The sequence below is a fragment of the Chrysochloris asiatica genome, unplaced genomic scaffold (assembly GCF_000296735.1).
Source record: "Chrysochloris asiatica unplaced genomic scaffold, ChrAsi1.0 scaffold00052, whole genome shotgun sequence".
NCBI lineage: Eukaryota > Metazoa > Chordata > Mammalia > Afrosoricida > Chrysochloridae > Chrysochloris > Chrysochloris asiatica.
Window position 1 is genome coordinate 759,014 of NW_006408570.1, and position 18,343 is coordinate 777,356.

At 40.1% G+C, this 18,343-nt stretch overlaps 1 protein-coding gene across 1 annotated transcript in view; it reads left to right on the forward strand.

Annotated features, from left to right (window-relative positions):
* Nucleotides 1-4,001: 4,001 nt before the first annotated feature.
* The window catches only part of EXOC6B (exocyst complex component 6B), an 859,602-nt gene continuing 845,260 nt past the window's right edge, over nucleotides 4,002-18,343 (forward strand). The window contains 1 exon segment of the mRNA XM_006862890.1: nucleotides 4,002-4,159. Coding sequence (XP_006862952.1) covers nucleotides 4,047-4,159 — 113 coding nt within the window. The 5' untranslated portion in view covers nucleotides 4,002-4,046.

Here is an 18,343-nt window from a genome sequence, read left to right on the forward strand (position 1 = left end):
GGTGGGGGTGGGGTGGGGTGGGGTATTGGTGGCAGGGAGTATGACACTTTATACCTAATGAGGTAGAATTGAAAACCCATTGATTTAAAGTAAGTAAGTGGAAGGAGTGTGGTGCTGTAGGATAAGCACTGGACTGCTAACTGAAAAGTCATTGGTTCAAATCCACCAGTCACTCCTCAGAAACCCTATACAGGGTCACTATAAGGCAGAACTGACTTCATGACACTTAGCAACAACACAAGCAGAAGGAGAAGGTTCTGTGAAGAGGTACTTAACGGTGTAATTTGGAAGATGCTTGGGAAGCAGTACAGTGTACTACTACACTGTAGAAACATATGCAGAAAGACAAAATGATTTACTTAGGCTCACATAATAAACTAAAGGCAGTGGAGGGTATGGTGGGGCAGTATGTCTTACTGATAGGAAATGGGTTTTGGAATCAGATGTGCCTGAGTTTCATTAGCAGCTTCGCCATTCACCAGTTGTGAGACTTGGGGTATTATTGAACCTCTCATCTGTAAAATGGGACATCATGCAAAGGATTACTTTAAGGATTTAGTGATATTGAAGCACTTAATTTGTGCACTGTGCTTGACACACAAAACGTGCTTAAAACATTTTAACTTCTAATGCCAGAACTGAATCAAAGGCTTTGACTCTCAGTCCAGTGTTTTTCTAGTAATTCCACACTTACCTGATACCCTATTTAGAGGGCAGGCATACTCCCTTGAGTTACACCAGTAGCTCCTGATTCACACAGCCTTGTCAGTAAGATCTGGGGCCTCTGTGGGGTTCTAAAAAACCAATGACAGTAGTAGAAACTAGTGTAACCACCATTATATATATATATAGAGAGAGTCTACAAGCCATTCTGCTTGGATGAAAAGCTTTCTGCGGAGTGAGTTGTTAAAATGGGTGCCAGAAGAGATCTCCTGCAAATTTTCTTCAACAGATCTTTAAAAATATAAAAGATGCCATACTCTCCCTACCCTCCTACATCTGTCTGTCTGAAATTGTTTAAGGATGAGTAATGAAATAAAATGAGGACAGCTCGAGATAATCTGTCTAGAAACAGACAGGTTTTACAACTTGTCCTGTTCCTGGCAAACCAGGAACTCTTCTGACTACTGGTTTGTTATTATTTTATATGTATTTTCAGCTAATAGCTACTAGTTTTTACAGAAAATCTATGTCAACAAAGGAGAGAATTCAAAAGTGCTAATGATATATAATTAAATATTATCTCCCTGCTACTCCTGACTCCTTCCTTACTGCCACTACTGATAAGTTTCTTGGATAGCCTCTCAGAAATATTATGTTGTTATTAAGTGCCATCTAGTCAGTTCTGACTCATAGCAACCCTGTATAGGGTTTCTGAGGAGTGGCTGGTTAGCTTGAACCGCTGACCTTGAGGTTCAAACCGACTTTGCAGTCTAGCGCATTATCCTGCGGTGCCACACAATGTATTTAACGTCACCTTGCAGTTTCGTTTTTCTGACATCCCTTTTTTGTTGAAGGCAATACCACTCTCCTAGTCACTCTGCATCCAAACCTTGCAGTAATACCCAGTCTCCTTCTTCCCTGTATCTAGTAAATCCTGTCAATTCCTCCTTTACAATCTTTTTCATATTTGTACATTCTTTTTCATTCTCATTATAACTTTTCTAGTTTAGACCTTCCTTGGACTCCTGATGTGGCACTGTGGGATAAGCACTGGACTGCGAACCACAAGGTCAGCGGTTCAAACCCACCAAGCTGCTCCTTGGAAATCCTATACAGGGTAGCTATGATTCAGAATTGACTTGACCAGATTACATCATTCACCACCACAGTTCAGGTCTTGTAATCTCCTGTAGCCTCTTCCTATCTACAAACTCTATCTCTGCTCACTTAAACACAGACACAAATTGTTCTTTGACATTGGTTATGATCCCCATAATATGTCAACACTCTATTTCTACCCTACCTGATTAGCGTCCATCCATCCAGTTTCCTTGCCTTCTCATCTTTACTTTTGTGTGAAGGTTGACCCATTTGCTTAAAGGAATATATTCCTCATTGGTATTATCAGTTATTTTATATGCAAATTTATTATTTGGCTGAAAGGTGACCTCCAGGAGTGGTTTCCAAGTTAAAAGGAATATAGTCATAGGGGTTCCTCTAGTCTCTACTTCAGTAAGCTGATATATGTGTGCATGTATATATGTCTATATATACATGTGCACATAACTACCAGGAGCTCTGGTAGCGTAGTGGTTAAGAATTGGGCTGCTAACCTCAAGGTCAGCAGTTCAAAACTACCAGTGGTTCCGCAGGAGAAAGATGAGGCGTTCTGCTCCCATAAAGATTTACAGCCTCGGAAACCCTGTGCAGGGTCACTATGAGTCAGAACCAACTCCACCGTACTTAACAACAACAACAACAACCCTTTCCCATCTACCTCTTTCTCTGCTTGATTTCTGTGAGACTCACACTTTTACAGCCTCGGAAACACTGTTCAGGGTCACTAAGAGTTGGAACCAACTCCACGGTACTTAACAACAACATGTATATCTATACTTGTTGTTAAGTGCTTTTGAATCGATTCCGACCCATAGTGACCCTATATAGAGTTTCTAAGGAACAGCTGTTGAGCTTGAACCGCTGACCTTGCAGTTCAAATGGCTTGCAGTGTGGTGCATTAGCCCACAGTGCCACACCAGGACTTATACTCACACATATATTTATTTACATATACATATATCAGCTTACTGGAGTAGAGACATGTATAGGGTAGCTATGAATCAGAACTGACTTGACAGCACCTAACAACACTAATCCTGTAGATTAATTTCTTCCTTGAGTCTTCATTTCCCTTTTCTCTAGATGAGAAGAGACAACTGTATCTTAGATGTCTGCTAACACTTGGTCTTGATTAAATTTCCTAATGACAAGATTCTGACTGCATCAGTCCTCTTCTTAAAAAACCTTCAATGATTTTCCATTGTGTTATGTAAAACTAACATTGGTTGGTTGGTTTGTACCATGGAGTTGGTTCTGATTCATAGCGACCCTGTATAGGGTTCCAGAGGCTGTAAATCTTTATGGGAGCAGAAAGCCTCATCTTTCTACCGAGGGACAGCTGGTAGTTTTGAACTGCTGACTTTGAGGTTAGCAGCCCAACTTGTAACCCCTACGCTACCAGAGCTCCTAATAAAAACTAATAAGTCTGGTTTTGAAATTCTAATCTGGGGAATTGCTTGGGCCATAATCTTCAGATGTAATATCTACAGTCTGTATTAGAAAACAACACAAAACACCTTGCAGGTGCTTTTGATGAAGTTGTTTGTTGAATCGTGAAACCATTAGAATACAAGACAAATTTCTCAGCCCAGCATTTAAAGCTCTTCACAGTATTTCTCCGAAATACCTTTCCAGTCCATCTATTACCAGTTACTCTTTTACATGGCAGTGAAAATGTGTACTTGCTGACTCTCTGGATTCTCTTCACATATTCCAATCAGTTTGTTTAACCCTGTAAGTCCCATCTCTCTTTGAAGTCTTCAAAGCCAGATGTGATCCCTGAGCTCTAGTCTCTGAACTCTCTTACTGAAGCATTTTGCTTATTCAGCTGTTCTCCCAACAGATTGCAGAAACCTAGTTTTGTCTTTATTTGTGTTTACAGAGCCTTTTGCACTTTATGTGGCAAGATTGTTAAACAGGAATTTGTGGTGTTAGTGCCGTTGCCTGATGTGTTCATCTCTTTATACGCAGTGTCGCTGTTCCTGATTTATAGTGGGATTTCAGCATATATTTGTTTAATCATTGAGTCAATGAATGGCATGCAGCCTCTCATCTCCCAGAGAAATACAAATACCAGCAAGCACTGCGTGGAACGTCGGCAGACGCGGTGACGCCAGGGGGCGTGCCGAGACCGAGGGAGGGGTCGTCTTGCGGTTAGCTGGAGGCTGGGGCGGCTGTAGAGTCCTGGGTGAGAGAGGGAGTGCAAGGGAACGAAAGGTGAGCCCAGCTGAAGGAAGGGACGCGCTGCCGGGTGCCCCTGGTCTATGGAGCGGGGTAAGATGGCGGAGGCGGAGAGCCTCGAGACAGCGGCGGAGCACGAGCGCATCTTGCGAGAGATCGAGAGCACCGACACGGCCTGCATCGGGCCCACGCTCAGGTACTCCGGGTATCGGGGCCACCGACGGGCGGGCACGGGCGGGACCCGCGGGCAGCCTCCTTCAGGTCGGGCCGCCCGCGGACTCCCTCAGGGCTGGCGTCTTCCCCTCACGTTGGAGAACCCCCGAACGGCCTCCGCCCTCGGTGAGGCGGCTCTCCCCCTGGAACCCCGACGTGGGGTCCCTTTCTGGCCCGCGACTCTCCCAGCCGCCCTCTGGCCCGGCAGCCTCCGTTCTCTCTCCGGGGCCAGTCCAGCGCCGGCCGCTGGAGAGCGCCCGACAGATGGTGGCTCTCAGCAGATCTTCCCCCGGGACCTCACCCTTGTCCCTCCGACTCGAACCCGTGTCCCGCCCGAGACTTAAGTTCTGCTTTTCCGACAGAACGGAATTTCACACAATCATCTCTTGCTTGGAAATGAAACTCTGGCCCCCTTAAAATCACAACCACTTCCAGAAACGTGCCCCTGAAATTCCTAGGCCCTGGAAAGAAGGAAGCTTCCCTCAAGCTGCGCCCCTTTCCTGGGAGCGTGTGTTCGCGAACCGTGCTTGGGGTATAAGTCTTCTCAAAGGCACAGCCTGATGGTATTCTCGTTGCTGAGAAAAATGTGGCCCGTTTCCCATGACTTTTCTTTCATAACTCGATTTGGAGATGTCAAAACCGATCCAGTTTACTTGCAATTAATGAAAACTCAGGTAGCGCTTTCCATATTCAGTGCAAGACATTATGTTACACATTTAATTTATTTCCACCGCGGCACAATCCTACTTAAGGTAGATACTGTTACTGCCCCAATTTTACAGATGAAGAACAGAGAGGTTAAGTGACTTGCTTAAGGTCGCAGAGAAAATTAAGTGTAGGAGTGGAGATACCTATCCAGTCATTCTGGATTCAGAATATTTCTTTTTGTTAATATTGTTTTCTGTGAAAGTTTACACAGCAAATCAATTTCCCATTTGCCAATTGCAACAAAATTTGCTCACTGACGTTGTTAGTTCACTACTGTTGTTTTGCTTCAACTGGGGGTTACGATCTACAGGACCTTTTTGACCCTGTATAGGGTTTCTGAGGAGCAGCTGGTGAGTTTGAACCGCAATCTTAGAACTACTTTTCTCTTTCCCCTTCAGTTTACTAATTCCTTAGAGCTATAATTCTCTTTCCTCCATTCAGTATTATGTCACTCCAAAAATGAGTTTTGCTAGGCTCTGCCTGCTTTTTCTTGGAGAGTGCTTCATGATGAAAGAGTCGTTGAAATAGGGCCAGCCTGGAGCCCTTACTTTTCAGTTCCACCTGTGTGATTTCTTTCTCCAGGGCTCATTCCCAGCGCTTTTCCAGTGCCATCCTGCTCCTGACCATCCTCAAGTTTTGCCTTTTGTCCTTTAAAGTGACTTTTGGCTCCCTTTTTGAAACGCTTCTAAAACAGTTTGGCTGTTCCTTGCTTCCCTCCACCCGTATCATTATGCCTGTGACCACCACGCTTTTCTCATTTTCTTAAGCTGTTGAAAGTGATCCTCATTTCCGAGTCGTTAATTTTGTAAAAACTAAGGGCTACTTACTAATATCCTATTAAGTGCATTAATAGTTGTTAACATTGGCTTTTCACAAAATACAGTGTTCATTGGAGCTTATTGAGGATGCTGTTTCAGAATTCCACTAAAAACTGGCTGCTGAGCTTCAGCTGGCAACCAAGCAAAGTACCACCAGTGTTGTCTCGAATTGGTTGTGGTTTTTCAAGTTCTTGTTTCTATGATAAATGACTGAGTTTAGTGTTATCATCTTAATTTGTTAAGTGGTTTATTAGGTTAACTCCCGGCTGAATAATGAGACATATTTGTATCAACTTAATTTTAGCCTGGAGTCCTGATGAGGGTTGTAGAATGAGCATTGTACTGCTAACCTCAAGTCAGTGGTGCAAATGCTGCAGCCGTTCCTCCGTCCCTATGAGTCGGAACGTTAACAACAACAATTTAGCCTTTAATTTTTCTAGTATCTTGATTCTAAGATTATACAGGCATGCCTTGGAACAATTGAAGGTGCAGTTCCAGACTCTAGCAATAAAGCAAATAAAGTGAGTCACACAAAGTTTTAGTTTCATAGTGCATATAACTGTTTACACTATACTGTAGTCTGTGGGCTCTGATGGTGTTGTGAGTTAGGTGTTGGGCTGCTAAACACAAGGTTGGCAGTTCAAACCCACCAGCTATTCCACAGGAGAAAGATGAAGCTGTTTGCTCTTGTAAAGATTTATAGCCTGGGAAACCCTATGTAAATAGCTGTGAGTTGGAATTGACTTGATGGCAGTGGGTTTTTTTCTTTCTTGGTAGTTAGTTGAGTATGCAATCACATTATGGAAAGGTTTGCAATATTGTAAGAATTACCAAAATGTGACGGAGACATAAAATGAGCATGTGCTGTTGGAAAAATGGTGCTGATGATAGACTTGCTCAACACAGGATTGCTACAAACCTTTAATTTATAAAAGACACAGTGTCTGCAAAGTGCAGTAAAACGAAGTACAATAAAATCAACAGTACCTGTAATGTATTTTGGTTCAAATATAAACGAGTGTTCTCCCTATAACTTGCTTTATTGTTACCCCTGAATTCTTTTTCCACTGGAAAGTGGGCTTTTGTGAGTAGCTAGTCATCTTTTGCCCTAAGGAAGCACAGTTTAAACAAACGAGATGTTTGAAAATCACTGCACTGTCCACCAGTTTTGGTTGCTTTTCCTGATTCCCTGTACTATTATTGTTATTTTTAGGTGTCATCAAGTCAGTTCTGATCTATAGCTACCCTTTGTAGAGTTTCCGAGGCTTTAAATCTTCGTAGGAACAGAAAGCCTCATCTTCTATGGGGCAGCTGCTGGTCTTGAACTGATGACCTTGTGGTTTGCTGTCCAGTGCTTCTCCCATGGAGCTGTTGTGCTCCCCTGTATTATTATTACCAGGGGCTTTTATCTTTCATCCTTGCCTTTGGCAGATAACCCTGCATTCTACTCTTCAGACCCCAGGTTCAATTACTTGAACATCATATAATCCAAATAGTCTTTGTCTGTGCTTACCCCCGTCCATATTCACAGGCAGTGATCTCACCTTATTTCCTATTCCATGCCGAGGTAGTAGCATGCACAGACTGGATGTTTCAGATCCTTTGCCTTACCCTGGATGTATCTCCATCATTATCTCTTGTTTTACCATCACAATCATTAAAGAGATTTGATTAAGGTGATACCCTGTCTTCTCTAAATTGGAAACACTAAACTCTTTTATCCTTGTTCTAATTATGTTTGAGCAATTTCTTTCATTTTTTGAAGTAGTATTTTTAAGAAATTAGATTCTTAGCTGTTTCTGACTGAAGAGGAACGGAACAACAGAGAATAACAGTAAATTGATAGCAGATACAAGATTTGTTGTACATCTGATACACCAAAACCCAAACCGCCTCCTCCAATTCACAGTGACCCTGTAGGACAGGATAGAACTATCTGATGGGGTTTTTGAGGCTGTAATCTTTACAGAAGTAGACTGCCACATTTTTAGCCAACAGAGCAGCTTATGAATTTGAACCACTGACCTTTTGGTTAGTAGCCGAGCACTTAGCCACTATGTTTGTCACCAGGGCAAAACCCAAACCACCAAACCCACTGCCATGGCGTCAGTTCCGGCTCATAGCAATCCTGTATAGAGTTTCTGAAACTGTAAATCTCTATGGGAGCAGGCAGCCTCATCTTCCTCCATTGGTTTGGCTGGTGGGTTTAAACTGCTCACCGTGTGGTTATCCTACAGTACTACCAGGACACCTTTCTCACCTGGGCATGGGAGCTAACATGTTATTGTTGTTGTTAAGTGCCATTGAGTCGGTTCTGACCCATAGCAACCCTGTATAGGGTTTCCAAGGAGCAGCTGGTGAGCTTGAATTGTTGACTTTGCAGTTCAAATGGCTTTGCAGTCTGGCGCATTAACCCACAGTGCCGCACATACCCATCCCTAAAATTCACACTCTTTGTAAAAGTCTAAGTATCCATGTTGCTTAACGTGATTTTTTGTTAGTTGTTTCTTGTATATCATTACTTACTTGCTTTCTCAGCTATGATACCAAAGTATTCTTCTAGTCTTATTTCTTTTTGTTTGAGGAGTCATAGTAGCTTGACATTTCATATATATAATTATCCTTATTTTAATCTTGAACGGAACAAGCAGTATTAGTTGATTCCCACGTGTCATAAGGGAGTTACTTTTCTTTTTTAATGTAATTCTGAAAGGCCAAGTATATTCACACATTTAGAGGATGTTGCCTAGCAAATTCTTTAGGGAAAATGGCCATCTCTTTTTTCTCTGTCTTTTAAAAATTATTTCATCAGCTACAAGTCCTAATTTTGCAGTTACGGAGAGAGGCCCAGAAGCTGATAGAACTGTTTTGTTATTGAAATAGTATTGATTCTGGCTCTGTAGTACTAATACTAACCTTCTGGCTGAAAATAACTCGTGAACAGTAGTTCCATGTTTTCATTTTTCATATTGCATCTTTGAATCTCTAGTCTTCTGTCCTGTCACCTACTAAGTAGGGGCAATAACAATGAACTAACTTACTATTGAAGATTTTGCTTTTAAACTTTTAAGTTTAACTGTGAACTACATTGTCTTAAAAAAAAAGTTTTATTAAGATATAATTCACATACTATGCAATCCATTTAAAAATGTACAAAATAATTTTCTTAGAGTATTTACAGAGTTGTGCAATAATCATCACAATCTAATTTTAGAACATTTTTATCTTTTTATTTTCTTGATTTTTATCACTCTCAAAAGTGACACCATACCTATTGGCAGTCATCCTCCAACCTTAGGTCATCACTAATCCGCTTTTTTATCTCTGGATTTGCCTGTTCTGGACATTTTATATAAGTGGAATCATAAAATATATTTATGTTTGTGTGTGAGTTACAGTGTTTTCAAAGTTTATCCCTGTGGTAGCTAGTATTGCTACATGATTTATTTTTATTACCACCTAATGTACCAGTCGCTGGAGAAGGACATCATATTTGGTAAGTTGGAGGGTCAGGGAAAAAGAGGAAGACCCTCAGCGAGATGGATCGACAAAGTGGCAGCATCAATGGGCTCAAGTGTGGCAACAATTGTGAGGTGGGCCCAGGATTGTGCAGTATTTTGTTCTGTTGTGCATAGGGTCGCTATGAGTTGGCACTAATTCGATGGCACCTAACAACAACAACAACAACTATGTTCCATTGTAGGGATCTACCACATTTTATCAGTTGATGGATATTTGGTTTTTGCCTACTTTTTGTCTATTAAGAACAATGCTGCTGTGAACATTCATGTACATGTCTCTTGCCGCCATGATTTTCATTTGTCTTGAGCATATACTTAGGGGTAGAACTGCTAGGTCATGGGTGACTCTGTGCTTAGCATTTTTTTTTTTTTAAAGGAACTGCCAAGCTGTTTTCCAAAGCTGTTGTACCATTTAACATTCTCAAACAGAAGGTTAGTTTCTCTACACCACTGCAACCACTTGTTACCTTTTTTATTTTAGCCCTACTCATTGATGGGAAGTGGTATCTCTTTGTGGTTTTGATTTGCATTTCGCTAGTGGGAGTCCTGGTGTGGTGTATGGTTAATGGGGAGTCCTGTGGTGCTGTATGATAAGCAGTGAACCGCAAAGTTGGTTTGAACTACGAGGTCAGTGGCTCAAATTCACCAGCCATTCTCAGAAACCCTGTGCAGAGTTGCTATGAGTTGAAACTGACTTGATGACATTTAACAAATAAGATTGCTAATGGGAGTTCTCATGTGGCTTTTTTGGTTAAGTACTGGACTGCAAACTGCAAGTTTGGCAATTCAAACCCACCAGCTACTCCTTGGAAACCCTACACAGGGTCGCTATGAGTTGGAACTGACTGGAAAGCACTTAACAACAACAACCAAAAAAGATGACTAATGAGGGGCTCTGTAGGATAAGCACTGGACTATAAACCTCAGGGTTAGCGGTTTGAATCCATCAGCTGCTCTGTGGGAGAAAGAGGCTTTCTGTACCTGTTTGATGGCACTTAACAACAACGAGGGAGGAGCCCTGGTGGTACAGTGGTTAAAGCACTTGGCTACTAACCAAAAGGTCCGTGGTCCAACCCACCTGCCCTGCAGAAGTGAGATATGGCATTCTGCTTCTGTAAAGATTAACAGCTTTGGCCACCCTATGGGGCAGTTCTCTTCTATCCCATAGGGTCACATGAGTTGGAATCAATTTGATGACAGTGACTTTTTTTTGAATGACTAATTCTGTTGAGTATCTTTCCATGCACTCGTTGCTTGTTTGTTTTTGTTCTTTGGAAAAATATGTATTCAGATCTTTACCAGTTTTTGCTTTAAGTGCTGTTGAATGAGTTCTCTGTAGGGTTTCTGAGGAGCTAACCCTGAGGTTAATAGTCCAGTACTTATTCTGTATCACCACACCAGGACTGCTGTTATCAATTATTTAACTGTTATTTGCCTTTTTCTGTTGTTCAGGGGTAACAGTTCTTTATATATTGTGTATGTTGCTGTTAAGTTCTGTCGAGTCAGTTCTGATTCATAGCGACCCCTTTATAGGGTTTCTTAGGCTTTGAATCTTCCAGGGAGCAGAAATCTTCATCTTGCTTCCATGGAGTGGCTGGTGGGCTTGACCCATGGGTCTTGTGATTTACAGTCCAGTGCTTATATGGAGCTAAATGTCCTTTATCAGATACATTATTTGCAAATACTTTCTTCCATTCTGAGGATTGTCTTTTTACTGTCTTGATGGTACCGTTTACTATACTGAAGTTTTAAATTTTGGCGGAGTCCAGTTTATCTATTTCTCTATCCGGGTTTTTGTGTGTGTGTGCTATTGATGTTGTACGATGATTTCCCTCTATATTTTCTTCCAAGAATTTTATAATTTTAACTCTTGTGTTTAGGTCTGTGTTTTGAGAACTTTAATTTTTTGGATATTTGATTGTTCCAGCAGCATTTTTTTGTGTGCCATCTTTTTTTTTTTTTACTCAGCTATATTCATGGTTGATTTGCTTTGACGTGCTTATATAACACTTGTCAGTACTCAGGTCCTGGGGAGTGATTTTCAGAATTTTGGAGATAGATGGAGATTGGAGTCAAGTCCTTTGGGTGATTCCGATAGTCTTTCTTTGATAGTAACTGAAGGGAAAGAAATGATGTCTCATTGCTGATGGCATATATATATAAATGTTTTATTGTGAATAATGTGATAGTTTACATGGGAGAACAATAGTTTTACATTCATTCTATCATATATCGTTTTCATTGCCATCATTACAATTCCCTCCATGCATCATCAGCCAACAAAAGGGTATACGCTACAAGCCTGTCCCCCGGTCATCAGCATACAGCCCCTCTCCCGCTCTGTGTCTAAAGTCCCCAGCTGCTCCATCTCTCCACATCATCGTCTCTGCCTTCATCTCAGGCATCATTGCTTCTCTGGGTAGGGTCCCGCTCTCTGCTCTTCTCCCTTGATGGTCCCAGAGACCTCCGCTCCTAGACTGAAAAGTTAATCACTCCCCTCCTTGCTATAAAATGTCTACCTTTACATTTCCAGTCCTCACAATCAGTCCTGGTAACAATTATTCACTATTGTATCACAAGAGACCTATCCGCATTTCATTTCGGCTTATATATTTTTATATTTTAAATTGTTTGGGAGAGAGTTTATAGTGCAAGTTAGTTCTCCATTCAACAATTCAGATACATTTTGTTTCCTAACATTAGTTGTAATTTCCTCAATATAGTAGCACTTTTCCCACTTCCTTCTTGGGTTCCCTGTACTTTTTTTTTTTTCTTCCTGCCTCCTGACCTTTGTTTTGAGGCAAATGCTACCTTTTTGGCTGCATACGGTTAATTGTTCTGCTGAGTACATTCCTAAAAGTGTTATTGTTCACTTTACAGGCCAGGCTCTTGCTTGGCTGAAAGGTGTTCCCCCAGGGTGGGTTTAGATCTAGATATAAAGGGTGTTTCAGGGTTTCAGGCTCAGGTGTTGAGCCAGTCTCTGTCAGAATAGTAAGTCTTGCTTTTGTATGATTTTGAATTTTTAAATGTACATTTTCCTCCCATTCTGTCCAGGACCTCTGTACTCCCAGTCAGAGCAGTTGGTAGTAGAACTTGGGCACCATCTAGTTATTCTGATCTTTGGGGAGTGGGTAATTGCTTATTTTTAGTAGTTGTTATTAGTAGTAGCTCTCTGTAATATTTTAATGTTTTAATTATAGTGCAGTATGATGAATTTCAGAAATAAAGAGAAACAAATGAATAAGAAGGAAAAATATCTTTTATATTAACACTTGCCACAACTCTTATATTTGTATATAGCAGTCCCCAGATTATGAACAAGTTCTGAATCTGTCTTTAAGTTGAATTTATATGTGTCAGAACAGTTAGGCGTGGCTCATAACTAACATCAGTTAGTCAAACATTTGTCTTAGTGTATAGTGTGTAGTGTTCATTTCCTGGTATAAAAAGCATTAAACCCTTCCAGATACATTAAAACATCTTTAACATAATTTGTTGTTAAGTGCCATCAGGATGGTTCTGACTCATGGCGACCCTGTATAGTGTTTCCAAGGAACAGCTGATGGATTTGAACTGCTAACCTTGTGGTTCGAAGTCTAGTCTGATCCTACTGCGCCACACCAGGAGTCCTTAACATAATAATACAGTAATAATGATAATAGAAGTAGTAGTGTTTTGATGCATATCACAAGATAATGCCCGTTTATTAGTATGAATCATTTATATATCTTGAATTTTTAATATAATAGGCTTCATGAGTGTTGGTTTGTAACTTGGTGTTGTACACAGATCAGACATTTGTGAATGAAGACTGCCTGTATTTCTTTTTATAATTTTATTACATTAGGTATTGTTGTTTGCCTCCATGTGTCATCCTCTGACTCATGTCAACCCCATGCACAGTGGAGCAAAATGATGTATTTGAGCCATCCCATGATTGGTTGAGGATTGGACCAGTTGTGATCCATACGGTATCTATCAGATAAATTTTGGAAGTAGATTGCCAGACATTTCTTCCTAGTAAGACTAGAAGCTCCACTGAAAGGTTGCTATGTTCAGTATCATAGCAATGCTGACATATGATGATAGCTGCACATGAGGATGTTGGCCAAGAATTGAACCTGGCTTTCTTGCATGGAAGGTGAGGGTTAATGCTCTGGACTGCAAAGTCGGTTTGAACCACAGGGCCAGCAGTTCAAGCTCACCAGCTGCTCCTTGGAAACCCTATAATAGGGCCTTTATGGGTCAGAACTGACTCGACGAACAACAACAATGCCTCAAATTAAGTATTGGAACAGTCTTATGTGGCGTCTTACTTTAATAGTTAGGATACAGTTTTATACTTCATTATATATTAATAGCCACATTTGTTTTGCTGGCTTTATTAATGAATTAATTTATTAGCTCATATAGTCATTCATTCAACAGATACTTATTGAGCAACTTCTATGTGCCAGATAATCTACTTTCTGGGGATACAGCAAGGAGCAGAATAGAAAATTTCTACTCTTAGGGGACTTATATACAGAATAAACACAAATGAATAGATACATAATGTGATATTGGTGGTATGCTTAGGAGTTGTTTCTGACTCATAGTGACCCAGCATAGGGTTTCTGAGGCTGTAAATGTTTACAGGAGCAGAAAGCCTCATTTTTCTTCTGTGGAATGACTTGCAGTTTTGTACTGCTGACCTTGAAGTTAGCAGCCCGACTCGTAACCACTGCGCCACCAGATACTATGTAGTGATTATTTCTACTTAATGACCAAAGTGTTGCTTTTTATTTCTTAGTTAGAAAAGGTGGTTCTGGTAAAGGTTTGAATCCAGTGGAGGTATTCTCCAGATTGGGAAAAATACCTTCCAGTGCTCTTAAGTGCAAAGGCCCTCAGGAAAAAGTTGTGGGCGGTGATATTGGACGGTAACCAGTTTCCAGATGATATAGATTACTTTTATTCTATGGATGATAGAACTGGAGAGTTTTAAGCAGAAAATTGACATACTCTAATTTAGTTTTAAAGGAAACTAAATAGTGGTTACGAATTGGGCTGCGAACCACAAGGTCAGCAGTTTGAAACTACCAGCTGCTCCATAGGAGAAAGATGAGGCTTTCTGCTCCCATAAAGATTTAAGGCCTCGGAAACCCTGTTCAGGGTCGCTATTGAGTTGGAACTGACTCCACGGCACATAATAACAGCAACAGTAATTTAGTTTTAAAAATGCTCATTCTGACTATGTGGAGACAGAATAAGAGGGGAAACAGGGAAACCAGTCAATGGGTATTTGCAATAAGAGGCAAGAGATTGTTGTGTCATATGATAAAGAGTTGGGAAGTGATGATGATTAGTTAGGATATATTTTGAAAGCAGAGCTAAAATGGGTGGGATTAAAGAAAGATTGAGATCAAGGATGATTCCAAGGCTTTTCGTTTAAGCAACTGAGTGGCATGGGACTGGGAACAAGAAGGCAGGGATTTCATTTTCTTCATAACCTTTATCACCTGACTCAGATATTTTTATGGAGCTTGTGGATGGTGCAAATTGTTAATGCACTAAACTGCTAACAGAAAAGTTAGAGGTTCACATTTACCCCGAGGTGCCTTTGAAGAAAATCTGGTGATCAGTTTCTGAAAAATTCAGCCATTGAAAACCCTGTGGAGCTTAGTTCTCTTTTGATCCAAATGGGGTCTCCATGAGTCATAATCGATTTAGGGACAACCGGTTGGGGTTTAAAAAAAAAAAAGAAGACTCCACCACTACCATGTGTATCCCAGTTTTACTGAATGAATACAAGAAAAAAGAATTGTATCATTAACTGTTAACTATCTGGGGATTGAGTAATTGGTTTGCAGGTTAACTGTCTTAAAAATGACTTACGCTTTTAAGAAAGATAAAATTGTGAAAAATCTTGACAATCTTATATCAGAAATGTTTATTTTTTGGAATTACATGTAAATTTATAATTCTTCTTTTTCTTCATTAATCAAAGTATAATCTTAAAAAAAATAAAAAGCCCATAAGCCGTTTTATTCTTCAGTATACTTTGCAGTGTTTTATTGAAAATTTGCAAATTTAAATATGACAATTCTAGAGATTAAAATGTCATAACTGAATTGTAAGTTGAATAAATAAAGCTAGTATTTAGTAAAAAAAAATTAAATTGTCGTATTTATTGAGGAAGACAATGGTTGGGTATTATTAAATATGCTTTATCACAATATGAAATAGAACATAGTCTTTGTGGTTTGATAAAGAAAAAATAATTTAAAATAAATTGTTCTCATTGAGTTGTCAGGTGAACTAGAAGAATGAAAAACTGAAAAAACCCCTTGTAGCTGATAAGATAATGCTGATTTGGTTTAATCAGCAGTGGGCTAAGTGGTTGATTTTTAATTGAGCTGAATAAACAGAAATTTTCATTCAAGTTCTTCCAATGTCAAATCACTCTGATGTGTTATTATTTGATAGAATGTCAAAATTAGAACTACAGAAAAATTGGGACTCTAGAGTTTGGTGATTACTCCTGTGCTGAATTCCAAGAGTTTACTAGTTAACAATCGATCAAATATAATGCTGATGAAACTCATCCCCTGAAATTCTTAACTCAAATGACTTTGGAACTAAAAACTAATCGAGGTAAATTGTTCTTTCTCTCTCTTTAAAATCTGTGCTTGAAATATTTTACTTTAAAAATGGAAAGAAAATTATATGATCTGAACTACAGATGTCATATCTTCTTTTCTACTTTGTTTCCCTATTTCATTAGCCTATTGTTTAGGCTCTCTCTCTCTCTTTCTCTTTTTTTAATGCAAATATAGGCATATATGATCTTATTTTCCCCCTTTTTGTTTCAGAGGTATTATTCTGTATATACTGTTTTGCATTCATCAATATATAAAGGGACTTCAGAAGGTTCATGGAAGGAAAAATTTATTTATCTTTCTATTCTGTTTTTCCACAAACTGTTTGAAGCACCGTCATATTTTAGAAATCTTTCCATATCAGCAACTTTGTATTCCACTATGTGAATATAGTTTGGCTTATTCCACTAGTTTCCTATTTCTGGACATGGGTTATTTTCAGTCTTTTGTTAGATAAGTAATGAAACAATGAAAAATGCTGAGTATTTGTAGTTTTCCATTTTGCATTTCAGTCTTTATCTGTAGGGCAGATTCCCCAAAGTGAGAGTGTTGAATACATCTATAATTTGATTGCTGTTGTTGTTAAGTGCCGTCAAATAGATTCTGACCCATAGCGACCCTGTATAGGGTTTCCAAGGAGCAGCTGGTGATCTTGAACTACTAACCTTGCAGTTCAAACGACTTGGGTGTTAACAAATTTTTTATAGATGGTGGACCAGTTTGCTGTTCCTCCAACAGTCTTTTAGGATGCTTATTTCTCCATAGTCTTTTCATCAAAGTCTGTAGTAGACTTGGATTTTTGCCAATATGATAATAAATAGATTTTCAGTGTAATTTTTTAAAATACACATGCAAAACAAAAAAATATAAATTCATTTAAATGTCCAAAGAGCACTTTTTACAAGCCAGCCTCCTGCCCTCAGGTACACAGCCTTTCTCAGTCCATGGGCCTTGAGTCTGCAGCTGCTCTATCTTCCCATACCATCGCCTCTGCCATCGTCTTTGCTATAGCCATTTTTCTAGGTATAGTCTCATGCTCCACTCATGCTCTTCCTTCTTGATGGTTGTAGGATCCTCTGTTCCTGAAATGAAAGATTACCTACTTCCTTCTTTTAGTTACACATTGTCTACATTTATAGTTGTGATAATTGCAATTAATTCTGCTAACAGTTACTCACAATTGAATCATAAAGTCCTATCAACACCATTCCCCATCACCTTTCAACAGATCCATCTGGAAAAGAGGAAAACTATTTAGTGGGGATTCTACATAACCCTTCTCATTCTGAAACTAAGCACACTCATGAAAGCTGGTAAGCCAGCTACTTCATGCCTTTATAGGTGCCCCCTCCCCCCAATTTTTGATACCCCATGTCTAAATTGCCTGTCCCTATCAACTCAGTGCACTGAGAAAATATGCTTGATCCTTGATATGAAGAATCCTTCCATTTTGGCTAGAATTTTGAGCAACTGCATCCATAAGCAAAGGTCCAGTTCATCAAGTTGTAGCTCTTTACACTTGCTCACACTATCAAGCATCTTTATCTTTAATCTGGCTAAGTTCTGGTCAGCTAGCCATCCAAGCTAGGTCAAATGGGTACTAGTTGCAAGTTTGAGAGTTCACACACGCTCCCCACACACTTCAGACCAGCTGACTCTCAGCTCGAGTCCCCAGTGACTAGGTCAGTGTCCGTGGGCTCAAGAGTCCATACATCTCCCTAAACATCAGACCAGCCAGCCCTTCCTCTTCTCATTCTTAATTCGAGGTCAATGAGTATCAATGGAAATTGGCCAAACTCAGCCCATGTCTTCATTTACTTCATTTCCCCATTTCTACTCACATGTAGAGGAGCTCTGGTAGCCTAGTGGTTATGAATCGGGTTGCGAACTGCAAGGTCAACAGTTCGAAATTACTAGCTGTTCTGCAGGAGAAAGATGAGGCTTTTTGTTCCCATAAAGATTTACAGCCTCGGAAACCCTGTACAGGGCCCCTGTGAGTTGGACCCGACTCCTCGGCACATAACCGCACCACACTCACAAGTAGACCAGAGTGGTCACCAGAGAGCATACATGTGGATTCCCTTTGCCTTTCAATCTTAGAAGGGGGTTTTCCCTGATGAGCTGACTTTTCTTGTCATTGGAAACCAATGTCCACAAGTCAGTCAGCTACCTAAACGGTTTTTCCCCCTCCTTTCTACATTTAGACTATGTCTTGATTCTTGTATCACAGAATACTGTTGTTCCAAGGTTGTGTATAAATCATTTATTTAGCTCTATCCCATTTAGCCCATGCATACCTCCTAAATTCTTACTCTATATTCATTGTTAATCTTGTACCCTTCCTCTTCTTGTGTATTACTCCCCTCCTTGTATATTGCCCTACCTACTAGTGGTTATGAATTGGGCTGCGAACCTTAAGGTCAGCGGTTCGAAACTACCAGCCGCTCCGCGGGAGAAAGATGAGGCTTTCTACTCCCGTAAA